Source organism: Falco peregrinus, chromosome 2 (genome assembly GCF_023634155.1).
Source record: "Falco peregrinus isolate bFalPer1 chromosome 2, bFalPer1.pri, whole genome shotgun sequence".
In the NCBI taxonomy this organism is placed as follows: domain Eukaryota; kingdom Metazoa; phylum Chordata; class Aves; order Falconiformes; family Falconidae; genus Falco; species Falco peregrinus.
In genome coordinates, this window is record NC_073722.1 from 111,603,259 (window position 1) to 111,616,654 (window position 13,396).

Sequence of the window (13,396 nt, forward strand, 5' to 3'; positions counted from 1 at the left end):
AAATGTTTACATAAAGTTACAGATGTCAATAAAACAGTTCCTAAAACTTTATTTGTATTTAAAAATATTCTGCTTGAAACAAATGTTAATGCATTTCTTACTCGTTCTCTTTCCTTGTATTAAAAAAACCCAGCAAACCCACACTGATGCCACAGGGGCTGTGTCCATCGTCTCTGAAAGCCGCGAGCTGAGGAGGGAGCGGGGACGTCGGCAGTGCTGCCAGCGGCTCCCTGATGGAAAGCTAATGGAAAACCTCCTTTTAAAAACCACCGAGGCCTAGCAAATTGGGGTTATTTTTGGAGAACAAAAAGATTGAGCTCTACCCATGCTCCTGAGGTTCAGCTCGGTGGCATGGCTACCACGAAGATGTCCCCTGGGATGTCTAAATCCAAGCTCTCGCTGCCTGTGGCAGGGCAGCTGACGGCAGCGCCATGGCGCTGTCATTTCCTGGCGGGGCAGGTGACAGATGCCATGCACAGATGAGAAGCTATCGAGAGTTCTTATGGACAAATACAAAATATTGCCCGTTCAATAAGCCCTGCAGCACAGGGCTCTTGCTCCAAGGGCTGGCTGGCTCAGCGCTACCTCCCAGGGGCTTTGTCACCGCTGGCTGTCTCAGTTCCCTGTTTCAGGACGGCATCACTTGCTCTGAGTCAAAAGCACAAGCGGTGGGAAAGGAGGTGCTGAGCCGGCGAGCTGCCAGCACCGGTGCCGTGCCACCAGCCTGTGCTACGACAGTGGCTCCTCAGTGGATCCCAGCACAGCCAGCTCAGCCAGCCATATGCCACACGCCTGGGTGCGGGAAGGCATCGAGAGGAAAGGAGGCAACTCCTGGGAATGCAGAGAGAAATACAAATAGCAAAAGAAAAGGGAGCAAGGGAACAGTTGCAGGGAAACCCTCACTGGCCAGTCTCCCCCTAACCACAAGGATCTCTCTGAAATGAGCAACCCACATGGACACGCTCCCTTTTGCTTATTTATTCCCTAGCAGGGATAAACCTTAGCAGGTTTGTTTTCATTAACAGGTTCCATTGATTTTCCTTCATCCATGCCAGGCCTTGGAGCATCCCACCAGGGTGGGAGAGGGAAGAGCAATGTAACCAGCTGCTGCAATATTCAGTTACAGCGGGAGACAGGGAGCAAGGGAGAGTGGGCAGGAGGAGCCCGCAGAGCCCTGTATGAACATAAATGTTTTCCCAGAGAATGAAATCAATTAAAACAGGTTGGGGGGGCCATTTAAACTTCTCAGTCTGTACTAATTGCTGCCTCTTCTCCTCCCCACCCCCAGATGCAGTGCACTGGTATGTGGGAAATCAAAGGTGAAACCAGGCGCTGAAAATCAGAGTAACATAAAAACAAGACAGAAGAAATCACATCAACCCCCCTGATTTTTAAATTTTTTTTAAATTAACCTTTAACAGCTACTATCAAGACAAACAACCACATGCAATTTAAATAGATTACTTGCGCCCCTCCAGCTGGCCTGGCATGCTGCTGGAGACCAGCCCAGGGTGAGGAGGTGGCTGGTGGTCCTGCGCAGCTGCGGCTGTAGGGTCCCGTGAAGACCCCAGCTGTCTGCTCTGGGGCCTCATGAGCACAGCCCTGCCAAACACGTCGTGCTTAACAGCTGTAATGGTGTAGCTGCTCTAATGAAGAAAAAAGATTGATGTTTCATTTCTAAAAATGAGCATTTTCACAATGCCTTCCAGGAGTGCTTTGAATTCCAGTGGTGTTACCTATGGAAAAGGCCAGTCGCTGCAGCCTGCTCTTCCGCGTGGCTTTTCTTTAAATCTCTGCCTGTGTGTTCCCTTTCAGGCTGGCTTTCCTGAGAAATTCACCTAAGTGTGTTGTGGTTTTCGTTTGCATCGAGACATGCTACAGCATGCACACGTGAAAACCTTCTGGCTTGCAAATAAATCTATGCAAACAGAACGAGCTCTGCCACCATCCACCTTTGTGGGAAATACTTTCAAACTTACACACACTTTCCTCGTCTTACCAATGCACTCAGAGTTTCTCCAAAAAAATCGCAGGCTGTATTTTTGCATCTTTTTTCTGCATGAAAATTAATAGCGTTGGTAACATGGAGGCACTACTTAAAACTGAAGGCCCCCAAAATACCAGCTTTATGTTTCAAATTTATATTCCAAAGACCCTACCCGTGTGGTTCTGCGCTGCTGTGAAATGCCAGATGAAACCACTCATGCAGCATATCCAGGGCTGTTACGGGAGGGAAACGGCAAGTTTGGACAATTCAAAGCTTAGTTCTCCGAAGAAACAGTTACAACTTAAGAGGTGGCTTTAAAAACCATTCTTTTTCTTCTAAACAATCTGAGCTTTGATGAACTGTTATTTTGCAACAAAGTAAGATTAGTCAAAACTAATCCCAGCTGGATCCTACGTACTTCAGATTAGGAAAAACAGGTTCTGCGAACAGAGCCAGAGGAGCAGCAAGAGCGATGGCAGCCAGCACGCAGAACCACAGCCACGGCCAACCTGCTCAGAGGTGGGCTGCACCCCGGCGCTGCCCCCAGCCCTACCAGCTCATCCTGGGAAACCTCCCAGCGCTTCTGTTTCATCCTAAACAAAAGCGAGCGGTGAGCCCATTGTAAAGCATTTCAGTATCTTTGCAGAAAAAGCCCCCACCCCCCCCCGCCCCGGGCACCGGGACGGGTATTTGCAGTGAGTGGGAGTGCATTTTAACCCGGGGAAGAGGCCTGGGAGTGAAGGCTGCGGAAATGCCAGGGAGGGCCAAACAAAGCGGCTAGTTTTCTTTCTGTGCATGAGCAGGCCTAAAGCAGAGTGAGGAGCAGCCGTAACAAAGTGCTGCCCAGCACATCCCCACCTGCCTTGACACTTCGTGTACTGGGTGGCACGGTTCTATTTGCATTATCCATCAATATTCTCAGTTGGAAACCCCTGTTTTTCATCACTCTTCTTTTGAGAACAAAAGCTTGTTGTTTTACAGTAGTTGGCTTCTTTTTTTTTCAGCAAGATTATTTGCCTTTTCCTTCCCAGTAATTTATTTTCCACATAATTATTTAATGATTCTCCACACACATTTTACCAGAAAGCCAAAAGCGACTCCAACAAAGAAAATGAATGTTGTGCAGCTTACCCGACTGTTTTAAGGGTTCCGCTGATAACACAGAGCTAAAAAAGGTAATGAGGGAGAAAACAGTCAATATTTCTATAAAGAGACACTTCATTAAGGTAATTAAAGCAGTAATTTAAAGCAGTTATGAGGATTATTAACACACAAAAGAAATTATGCAGTAGGGTTTTCACAAAATAGGCAGACTTACCACTTTTTTGTTATGCCTTTAAGAATAACTTCCAGCAGTTTAATAAGCTTTTGGAAACAAAGATTCATTTTTTGGCAAGGGCTGGAACCTTCCCTGAACCTGGGAAGAAGCATATTCGTGGTCTTTGAGATTTGCTTTTTTGTGAGGAAGGGAAATTGTTCTTTTTTTAAATATGCAACAAGTATTTCTACTGAGTGGGCAAAGAATTGAATTAGCTTGTTAAACTCGCTGCTTCAAAAAATTTATTTATCCTAAAGTTCCCACTGAAGTCCTGCAGCTCAGTGCTCCAACCTCAGGAGCTCCGCAGTCACCGTCTTGCCAGTGTGTATTCTGCTACAGAGTTGTGAAACCACAATACTCTTTTAACAATGTAGAAAATCCCTAGATAGCTGGTCATCTATACTTTGTAAACCACCACTTCTGAAGATGTGCTTTCTCATAACATCTTTCAGTGATTAATAGCAGTCTTTATTTAAACCACTAGCAATCTAGCATAGATATTACCAATGTTAGAAATCACTAGAGCAGAGCACATTGCTGTACTTTAACCTATACGAGAGAAAAATGAAAGGCATTTGTAACAGTCAAGCACATTATGACGTTAGACCAAAAATATTTTTCTAACTGTAAGTCATCAGGAATTGCTGTTTTTCTAGAGGAATATACATTTTTAATTAATACATGAAAAATGAAGTACGCATGACAGACTCTCCTAAAGAGGCATGACACATTTTTCAAAATCCCTTAATTAACTTAGGAGGCTAAAGGGTTTTTCTACAAGCTCAGATACTACTTTAACCCCATCATGGTGGTTACAGTGACTCAACCCTTCCGGCACCACGTGGGCTCACGTGTGCAGATAGGAAAGATACTAAGCGATAAACGAGAGACATCCACATTGCAGAAGTACAATTATTTCAAACATTTTTAGAAGTATCCCTCCCACATCTGTTATATCTTGTGGATACCAAAAATTCTCACTGCAAAAGCAATTTGTGACCTGATCTTGGAGCAGTGCACACAAGCAGAGGAACAAGCTTTGGTCAGGTCCCAAGGTGGGACACGCCAGGGAGGAGCTGCTGGGGCGCGCTGCTGCGGTCTGTCTGTCTCACACTGCCTTTACTGCCTTCATACCTTTCAGGGCTTTTGTGACAAACTAGACTGACACTGGTGTTTTAAAGTGACTTACAACCTCATAAACATAGTTGTACGTTATCGCCTTGCTTCTTCCCCAGAAAATCCTTTTCTGCCCTATTTTTGCATACATTTCTCATGGATCTCTACATTAAACCTCTAAAGACGCACCACTTAGCACACACTTCTGAGGGAGCACATAGCCCACAGGAGACAATGTTTTCATAAATGCATCCACTCCAGATACAACTTCGCCTCAGCCCCAAGTGCTTTTTTTGTCCTTCATTTGTATTAACTTACATAAACTCAAAGTAAAGTACATTGTTACAGTTTGCTCTGGCCAAAGTCATCGTGCTCAGCCTGTGAAACAGATTTGAATGCCCTGCCACAGCAGGCTGTGAGATTAGTCTGATGCAAGAGCCCCTAGGAATGACAATATAGTGTCTGGAAATGGGAGAGCACAGTGTTGGGGAAAAAACAAAAGACCGACAGCCCTAAACCTTAACTTTAATGCTCTGCTGAAGAAGATATGCAAGCAGGATGCTCGCATGGCTGAGCAGCGGACCCAGGCCTGGACTCGGCTCCTTGTGCCCTCAGGGCAGCCATTTTACCTCAGCGCGGCCGAGCCTGTCCCAGCTCACCTCCGTCCTACCCTCGGCCCTCCACCCGCCTCGGGGAGCTCAGAGCTCTTTCCCCACGCCCCCCTGGGCCCACACCAAATTGACAGGATCGCGGCCCGGCTGAGGCCGCAGCGCTTCGGCCCACATGCGGGAGCAAAACACCTGCCCCGCGCCATTGCCCAGCCCACCCCAACTCTGCCGCTGCACACGGCGCTGCAGCCCCTCCCCGCGCAGGGCATTGTGGGACACTCCCCGCGCCTTGGCGCCAAGCGCCCCCCGCCGCCGCGGTGCATTATGGGACACACCCTCCCCGGCCCCGGCCGGTCCTTCTTGGCGCGGCCGCCGCACCGGATGTGACACCATACGGCCTGCCGCCGTCAAAACCGCGGCCGGGCATTGCGTTCCTCCCTTGCGGCGGGCAGTGGCGGCTTTCCGAGGTCGGGCTGGGCTCGTCGCACCTTCGCGCTCAGCAGCTGCACCACCAGAACGGGTTGGACTTCTCGGGTGGAGCTGCCGAGTGGGGCAAGGAAGGAGGGACTACTTTCCTTGGAGGCCGCGCATGCGCAGCGCGGACGAGTGAGGGCGCGGCCGTAGACGCGGCTCCGTCTCGCTCGCCGCCAGCGAGGGCGGTGCTGCGTCCCGGGGTGAAATCGCTGCGCGCAGTAGGACCGCGAGGGGAGCCGCCGTCGCCATTTTGAAGCGGTTGTTGGGGGAGGCGGCGTGTGCGCTCCCGTGTGCCCGGCTCGGCCCCGCGCCCGCTTGCCCGCCCGCTCTCCGCGCTCCGGCCCTCCACCGCCGCAGCCATTGCTGACCTTGCCATGTCCGGAGGGGGCGTGATCCGCGGCCCAGCCGGCAACAACGACTGCCGCATCTATGTGGGGAACCTGCCCCCCGACATCCGCACCAAGGACATCGAGGACGTCTTCTACAAGTACGGGGCCATCCGCGACATCGACCTCAAGAACCGCCGCGGGGGCCCGCCCTTCGCCTTCGTCGAGTTCGAGGACCCCAGGTGAGACACCACCCCCCGCCCCCGGGCGCTCCCCAGGGAGGGGGATCGGGCCCCGCCGCGGCCTCTCCGCCCCCCCCCCCCCCCCCCCCCCACCGTGAGGCGCGGGCAGCCGCCTCCGCCCGCCCGGGCCGCATCGGGCCCTCGTCCCCGGGGCGGCGGCGCGGGGGACCGGGGGGGGGCGCGGGGTGGGGCCGGCGGGAAGCGGGAACAAAGGCGGGGGGGCGGCGCGGGGGCAGGCGGGGCCGCGCTCACCGCCCTGTCCCGGCCCGCAGGGACGCGGAGGACGCCGTCTACGGGCGGGACGGCTACGATTACGATGGGTATCGCCTCCGCGTGGAGTTCCCTCGGAGCGGCCGGGGCACCGGCAGGGGCGGCGGCGGCGGCGGCGGGGGTGGAGCCCCCCGGGGCAGGTACGGCCCCCCGTCCCGGCGCTCGGAGTACAGAGTGATCGTCTCGGGTGAGTCATTCCTCTCTCTTAGCTCAAGCGCTTCCCCCGGGGTCCCGCAGGCAAGCTGCCCGGCCAGAGGTGATGCAGCTCCAAGTTTCTTAAAAAGCATCGCCTCGCGTAGCCGGGGAGGAACGCTGTCCGCACGGTGCGAGCCGCTCCTCCGGGCAGCGCCTCGGCTTACAAAATAGCTGGCTTTCCCTTGCTGCGAGCTGGCGCTGTAACTGCAGGAGGTGAGAACGTAATCCGGTTTTAAAGAAACGTCTTGCTTTTTATATAGGGCTGCCTCCAAGTGGAAGTTGGCAGGATTTAAAGGATCACATGCGTGAAGCAGGTGATGTATGTTATGCTGATGTTTTCCGAGATGGCACTGGTGTCGTGGAGTTTGTACGGAAGGAAGATATGACCTACGCTGTGCGAAAACTGGATAACACTAAATTTAGATCTCATGAGGTAGGTTTCATACTTACTTTCTTTGGCCAGAATTGGATACAAGGGGCTTAACAGTAGGATTTGAAGGTAAGGAACGTGTGGCGTTCATTGTTTATGTGCAAAGCAGCTAAATAAGTCTGTGGTCAGTTTGTCAGGAGATAGACTTTAAAGTTTTGATGTCTATTTCTGTGCTGTAGTAAACGGTATCTTCAGTCTGTCAGCATGCCTAAAAAGATGGCCCTAAAGCCTAGACTTTTCAATCGAAAGTTCTGTCTATTCAATAGGGAGAAACTGCCTACATCCGTGTTAAAGTTGATGGCCCAAGAAGTCCAAGCTATGGAAGATCTCGGTCACGCAGCCGTAGTCGTAGCAGAAGCCGTAGTCGAAGCAACAGCAGAAGCCGCAGTTATTCCCCAAGAAGAAGCAGAGGATCTCCACGCTACTCTCCCCGCCACAGCAGATCCCGATCTCGTACATAAACGATCACTAGCTCTGATCTTTTTGTAGAACCCCATGTTGTACACAGTTTTCCTTTACTTAGTATAGTCTTTCATTTTTTTTTAATTCAAACTGTTTATTCAAATTGGCTGAAGTGTTGAATTGCATTCTTGTGTAAAATCCCTAGTGAGTATTTGCTCCTTAACATCAACATTCCCCTCATGTCTTTGGTAAATTGTATTTTAATTGATGTCAGTCAGGATTGTTTCGATTCAGTTCTAGTTAAATACCAACATTCTTCGAACTGTGGTATTGCTGTGTAAATGTCTCAGTGTTCAGCTATGGTTTATACGAGCTGGGGATGTTGGGATGTTTGTGGCTAACTTGTCTCTTCTGGGGGATCTTATATTTTATCTTGCCTTTTCGTGTGTCTTTCTGTAGACATATCTGAAGAGATGGATTAAGAATGCTTTGGATTAAAGGATTGTGGAGCACATGTCAATCATTTTAGGATTGTCAAAAGGAGGATTGAGGAGGATCAGATCAATAATGGAGGCAATGGTATGACTCCAAGTGCTATTGTCACAGATGAACTTGGCAGTATTGACCTTATACTGAGAGACAGGTTAATTGAGTGCGTGTCACTTCAGGCATGTTCTAGTTACTGCAGACCTACAATTGCCCTTTTTCTTTAAAACTTTTTTTTGGGGGGGCAGTTGTGGCTAAATACTTGCTTTTGTAATTCTCTATTCCATTCTAGTTTTTTTAAAGGAATAACCTGGGACGGGGGTGGGAGTATTGGTTTACCTTGTCACGCAGCATTTGGTTACAAGTGTTAATGTTATGTAGTATTTGTACACTTGTAGTAGATCAAGGGTATCTTTAAATCAGAGTATAATATCAATACTGCTAAAATCTGCATGTCCTCTGTGTGACTGATACAGCGTTGCTATTTCATTTTTTTAAAGTATCAGAATGAAAGCAAAATTAGAAAACCTAGGTGGGAATAATTTCTTAAAGTCTCAGCCCTGCCCCCTCAGACTAATTCACAATTGACTCACCGATATGTTTGAAAACTCCGGTTAGTTAATTTTGTTACCTTCCAGCTGGGAGTGCTAGCTATAGTTCAGACACACAGTAGGTGGATAGCTTTAGCAGTAAGCTTTTCCAGTTTCATAAACATTTTTTGCAACCACAAAACCTGTAGCACACCACCGTACGAGCAATGAGTATGTTGGCATTTTCAGTTGACATATTGTAAATATTACGATGTTTCCTCCAAATAGTAATTAACATTTCTAAAAATTATCTGAGCATCACCATTCAAAAGTTTGTTTTGGGGAATTGATAGTTATTAATGTACATCTGTATTAATTGATGGCAAACATAACTGATCATTCCCCAGAATCCTATTTTTTCATTACAGTATCTAACTTTTTGCCTCCTCTTTTTTGGTTTTGCTGGTTATAAAGGTTTGGATTGGAGAGGGCTCACTGGATCCCAATCCTTGGAGCTGGATCATTGGATTCAAATCATAATGTGGATAGGATAGGGAGGCTGAATTACAAGGATTCATGGAGCGGGATCAAATTACCAGGAACATAGGAGTGGATTCCTGCCCCAACCAAACCGCATTCGTGTGGATTTTTTTTATTCAACTCAATTGGCTATTCCAAAGATATTTTTTTCCTATTTTTGACGATTGGAGCCCTTAAGATGCACGATGGAGTTTTTCATGTTTTTTGGTAAAAGGAGCAAAGCGAGGACCTGGAGAGGTACGCTGGAGCAATCTCCTTGGAAGGATTCAGCACGAGTAGATGGTAAACGTTAAAGGGGAAAAAGGGGGGTTTGTTTAAAAAAAAAAAAAGTAAATAAGTCATTTCTCTAAATTTAAAGACAAAAATTGGAGTTAAAGATTTAAGTAGGTTTTCAATTGGCTATTGCCTTTTTTTTTTCTTTGACAAATAAAATTTTTTAAAAAGTGCCCATGGTTGTCATCATTTGTTGCTAAGAGTCTTAGTCTTTGCTTGCCGCTGTAGCATTGTGAAATTGCAAGTTTTCAGACAAAAGGCTTTTGTGCTCAACAGAGATGTAGTGTTTCACAGGAAGCGTTTGTGTTTGAGCTTCTCCTAAATAAAGGATCAGTTCCCTGGGAAATGGGTGGAATTTATTATATGAGTAGGTGAAAAGAGATCACAGAGGGAAAATGTGAGCTTATTCCTTCGGTGGTCTGATGAAATGACGTTGCTTGTGCCTGAATAATTTACAATGAATTAAAGAGCAGAGCGTTGCTGTGGAGCAGGAAGGTGTTTCTGCACAAGGTAACGGCCAGCGTGGAGGCCTGTCCTAGGGAGCATGGCACAGGTGCCTCTTAGCTTCGTGGTTGAGTTGATGGTGTGGAGGGGTTTGGTAGCGGGGGGCTGCAGGGGTGGTGTCTGGAAGAAGCTGCCAGCAGCTTCCCCCGTGCCCTGCAGAGCCAGTGCAGCCGGCTCCACCACCGACCTGCTGGCAATGGCTGAGCCCGTCAGCCACAGCGGCAGGGTAATGTGTTTGAGAGAAATCCTGTGCAACCGCAGCCAGAGGTGAAGAGTGAGTATGAGTGTGAGTGCAGCAGCCCTGCAGGCACCGGGTCAGCGCAGGAGGGGCTCCAGGCGTGGAGCAGGGGGTCCCTGGCAGCCCAGAGCAGGCTGTGGCCCCAGCCGGGGCCCTATGCTGGGGCAGGGGGTGCCTGAAGGAGCGGTCACCCATGGGCAGCCTGTGCTGGAGCAGCTCCGGGCACAGCTGGGGGACCCACGTTGGGGCAGGCTGTGCCTGGGGGGCGGCTGCACCTGTGGGAGGGACCCACGCTGGAGCCAGGGAAGAGAGTGAGGCAGAATGTAACCCCCATTCCCTGTCCTGTGCTGCTCTGGGGGAAGATTGGGAGTGGAGCCAAACCCAGGATGAAGAGAAAAGTGGGGAGGAAAGGTGTGTTAAGATTTGGGTTTATTTCTCATTACCCTTTGATTTAATTGGTAATAAATCAGTTTTCCCCAAGTCAAGCCCATTTTGCCTGCGATAGCAATTCCTGAGTGATCTCCCTGTCCCCATCTGGACCCACAAGCCTTTTGTTCTGTTCTCTGTCCCCTGGCCGGCTGAGGAGGGGTGACAGTGGCTTTGGTGAGCGCCTGCTGCCTGGCCCAGCCGGGATCAGCACCCCCCAGGAAGGTGTGTGTGTAATCTCAGAGGTGGGTGGGAGTAGGTTGTTCAGTGTGGCAGGGCTGTATAGTGTCCTGTGGGGAGGGGGGCAGGAAGAGACGGCTTTGTTCTCAGGTGGGATTTGTGTTTTGGGGCAGGATTAACATATCTGGGGTTTAAGCATGGTGTGCTGGCATGTGTGAAACGTGAAGGGCGCTGTGCATGGTGACGGCTTGTGGCGGAAGGTTGTTTGCAGAATGTTGCCAAAGATGTGTACATGAAATGTACTGTTTTCCAAAAATGATAAAATCCTGATAGCAAAGCATTGCTGGGGGAGGCAAGAGCTATGTGTGCACAGAACAGACGTAGACACTTGAGTGGCTGTGGGACGGTGCTGGCAGGGATGAGAAGAGCTGCAGGGATGAGCAGCAGGAGCAGGAAGGTGCAGTGCTCTCACCAGTTTGTTTGTCGGGGTGTGGGAAATGGGAGCAGGCAGCACCATGCAGGGCGGCACAGAGGTACGTGCTGTTAAGGTATGGGGAAGTTTGGCCCCCAAACCCCCAAATCTGGGCACTGATCGGTTCTGTCACCCCTGTTCAAGAAGGGTGAAATGGGAGCAGTCGTAAAGCGCCGGTTACAAAAGTGCTTAGGGAAGCAAAACCTTTTCTTTCAGGAAGGGAAACTTGGAAGTTTGAAACTTGGCTGAAGTGAAGTGATGTTGGGGAGGACTCTGCTCTGGCTGCGGACAGTTTGGAAAGATGAAGTCCCTGGGGGAGGAAGAGCGAGGAAGGCTGGGACCCCCCGCAGCTGGAGGGCTCTCAGTCCCCTCTTTGAGATAACAGAAGTCTGGGTTCCAACCCAGGGAGTCCAGGCAGAGCCAGTGGCTCTAAGCAAGTTCATAAGGAGCTAATTAACGCACTGGAGCACTAATTCAGGAGCGGGTTCAGCTGAGTTTGAGCCACAGAAGTACCTGTACAATCTGTTAGAGGTGCAGGAGGACTTTAAAAATGTGGAGCTTGGTCCTGGGGTGCTTCAGCGCTCAGTTCTGTTACGTGCAGCTGAGCTGCGCGAGTGGGAAACGATGACTGTTTGCTTCGGAGATTATCTCAGCAGTGGTTTGCAGCATAAAAAGGCCATTCCTCCCGGGCGTGGAGCGCGGGAGGGCACTGGCCTCTGCCAAGGGGTAACGCCGGTGTTGCTCTGCATTGGGAGTTGGTGACATGGACCACTTTGTGCAGTGCTCCTGACATTGGGTTCTTAAAGAAGATGGAAGGGGATGGAGCAGCGCTGGAGTTTTCTCTCATTTTGGCTTTCCACACCGAGGGGACAGAGGTGGCACGGCTGTGGCGGACACCCCGCTGCCTGCGTCCCCTGCCGCTGTGCATCGGCCCCGCACATGCGGTGCCAGCCGCTGGCTTTGCTCTCCCTATCTGTGCCTTGCGATGCTGTTGAGTGCTCCTGTTCGTAAAGCGCTTTGAGATCCTCTACCTCTAGACTTCCCCCCGCCTCCCCCCCCCCCCCCCCCCCCCCCCCCCCCCCCCGGTAATGGCCAGGCATGTGGCTGATGGAGCAGGAAAGCCCGTGCTACTGGGTGAACCAAGGGCTTCCCCAGGTGCCTTGGTTTTTAATTTCTGGTTCTGATTGGCAGCATCCAGCACGGCTCGCTGTCTTCAGGGGGAGTATCGTGTTCCCTGATTGGTGTAATGGACTTTACAAATAGATGAATTAAATTAATATCTCAGAAATGTGCTATAAACTAGTTTTGATAGCGCTAGGAAGAGTTAAGTGGAGGAGTCTCTGCCTTCTAATGTACTCTCAGTTTTAATTACACCACGTCTCTGAGCTCGTTAGCTTTGTGATGGAGGTGGTTAGGAGTCAGCTGGGTGTTGGGAGCAGCGGCTCCTGCCAGGCACGGCTGGGGAGACTGCGCTGTCTCTTTCCCCCCTTTGGCTTCTCGGGCTGAGGATGGAAATGAACCTGAGTCAGCGCCAGCTTAGCTTCCCCCGTGGTGAATGCTGGCTTCCAGGCACAGGCCGCCAGTCAGCCGCTCGCCCAGCTGCGGCTCTTGGGTAAAACTTCCATTTATTTTAATGCTTTACATACATTAGTGGAAACAAGTTTCGCTGGAAGGCAGGCAGGCAGACCACGTTAGCTGTTCTGCTGGTGCTTGTTCCGGGAATGCATTTTCAAGGATTTTAACAGATCAAAACCAAGGCACGCAGTGTCTTTTTTTTTTTTTTTTTTTTTTGTGAACATGTTCTTCCCAAAACTCAATGTTTTCAAGAGTCTGTTGGCTCCAAAGAAGATGGAAAGGGATAGCAACTGGAGGATGGAAACACCTTTGTCAAAGCAGAGGGGTCAACCAAACCCTCTTCCAAATCGTTCTGTTTTCCATCCCAAGGACAGAAGCAGGTGGGTTTCTCGGCTGGTTGTGCATCCCAGCCGGAGGCATTGCCTCCCCGGTGCCACCGTGCTCTCAACCTGGCAGCACCGGAGCAGCTCTCCACCCTTCGTGCGCAGGGAATCTGCCTTCTCAGATGGTCCTGTGCTTCCGATAGTGCCGCTTTGTTGGTACGACTGAGGGCAATTGTCATCCCCGGGGCTGTGTGGCCCCTCTGTCCTGCCCTGGGCCGGCGCAGCTGCCCGTTGGCAGCGGAGTTGATACTGCCTTCATTGTGCAAACACTGGGGGAAGCGCAGTGGGGAGGGAGGGAGGCTGTCCTTCTTAATTGCACATCATACTGATAGCAGAGTACTTAATAAACCTAACATCAGTGCTGAAATACAAATGGTTAGAAAACTTGTGGTTTCACCTAGAAACCACAGTTTGGGTTTTT

General features: G+C 50.2%; 1 protein-coding gene and 1 long non-coding RNA gene across 3 annotated transcripts; one reads left to right on the forward strand and one right to left on the reverse strand.

The window, feature by feature from the left end:
- Positions 1–1,385: 1,385 nt before the first annotated feature.
- On the reverse strand, positions 1,386–5,225 carry LOC129783824 (uncharacterized). The gene is made up of 2 exons (XR_008745791.1): positions 3,306–5,225; positions 1,386–3,153 (listed from the first exon to the last, which is right to left on the reverse strand). It is a non-coding gene; the product is annotated as an uncharacterized LOC129783824 (long non-coding RNA).
- A 250-nt stretch (positions 5,226–5,475) lies between these two features.
- On the forward strand, positions 5,476–9,370 carry SRSF1 (serine and arginine rich splicing factor 1). 2 transcript variants are annotated; one of them, XR_008745790.1, is made up of 5 exons: positions 5,476–6,071; positions 6,344–6,528; positions 6,797–6,969; positions 7,233–7,947; positions 8,859–9,370. XR_008745790.1 is itself a non-coding variant. In XM_055795893.1 (4 exons), the coding sequence occupies exons 1-4, from the start codon at positions 5,878–5,880 to the stop codon at positions 7,425–7,427; spliced, it is 747 nt and encodes a 248-aa protein (XP_055651868.1). In that variant the 5' UTR covers positions 5,476–5,877; the 3' UTR covers positions 7,428–9,370. The 2 variants fall into 2 exon arrangements, 1 of the variants encoding a protein (XP_055651868.1); XM_055795893.1 differs by having other exon boundaries at positions 7,233–9,370.
- Positions 9,371–13,396: the final 4,026 nt, after the last annotated feature.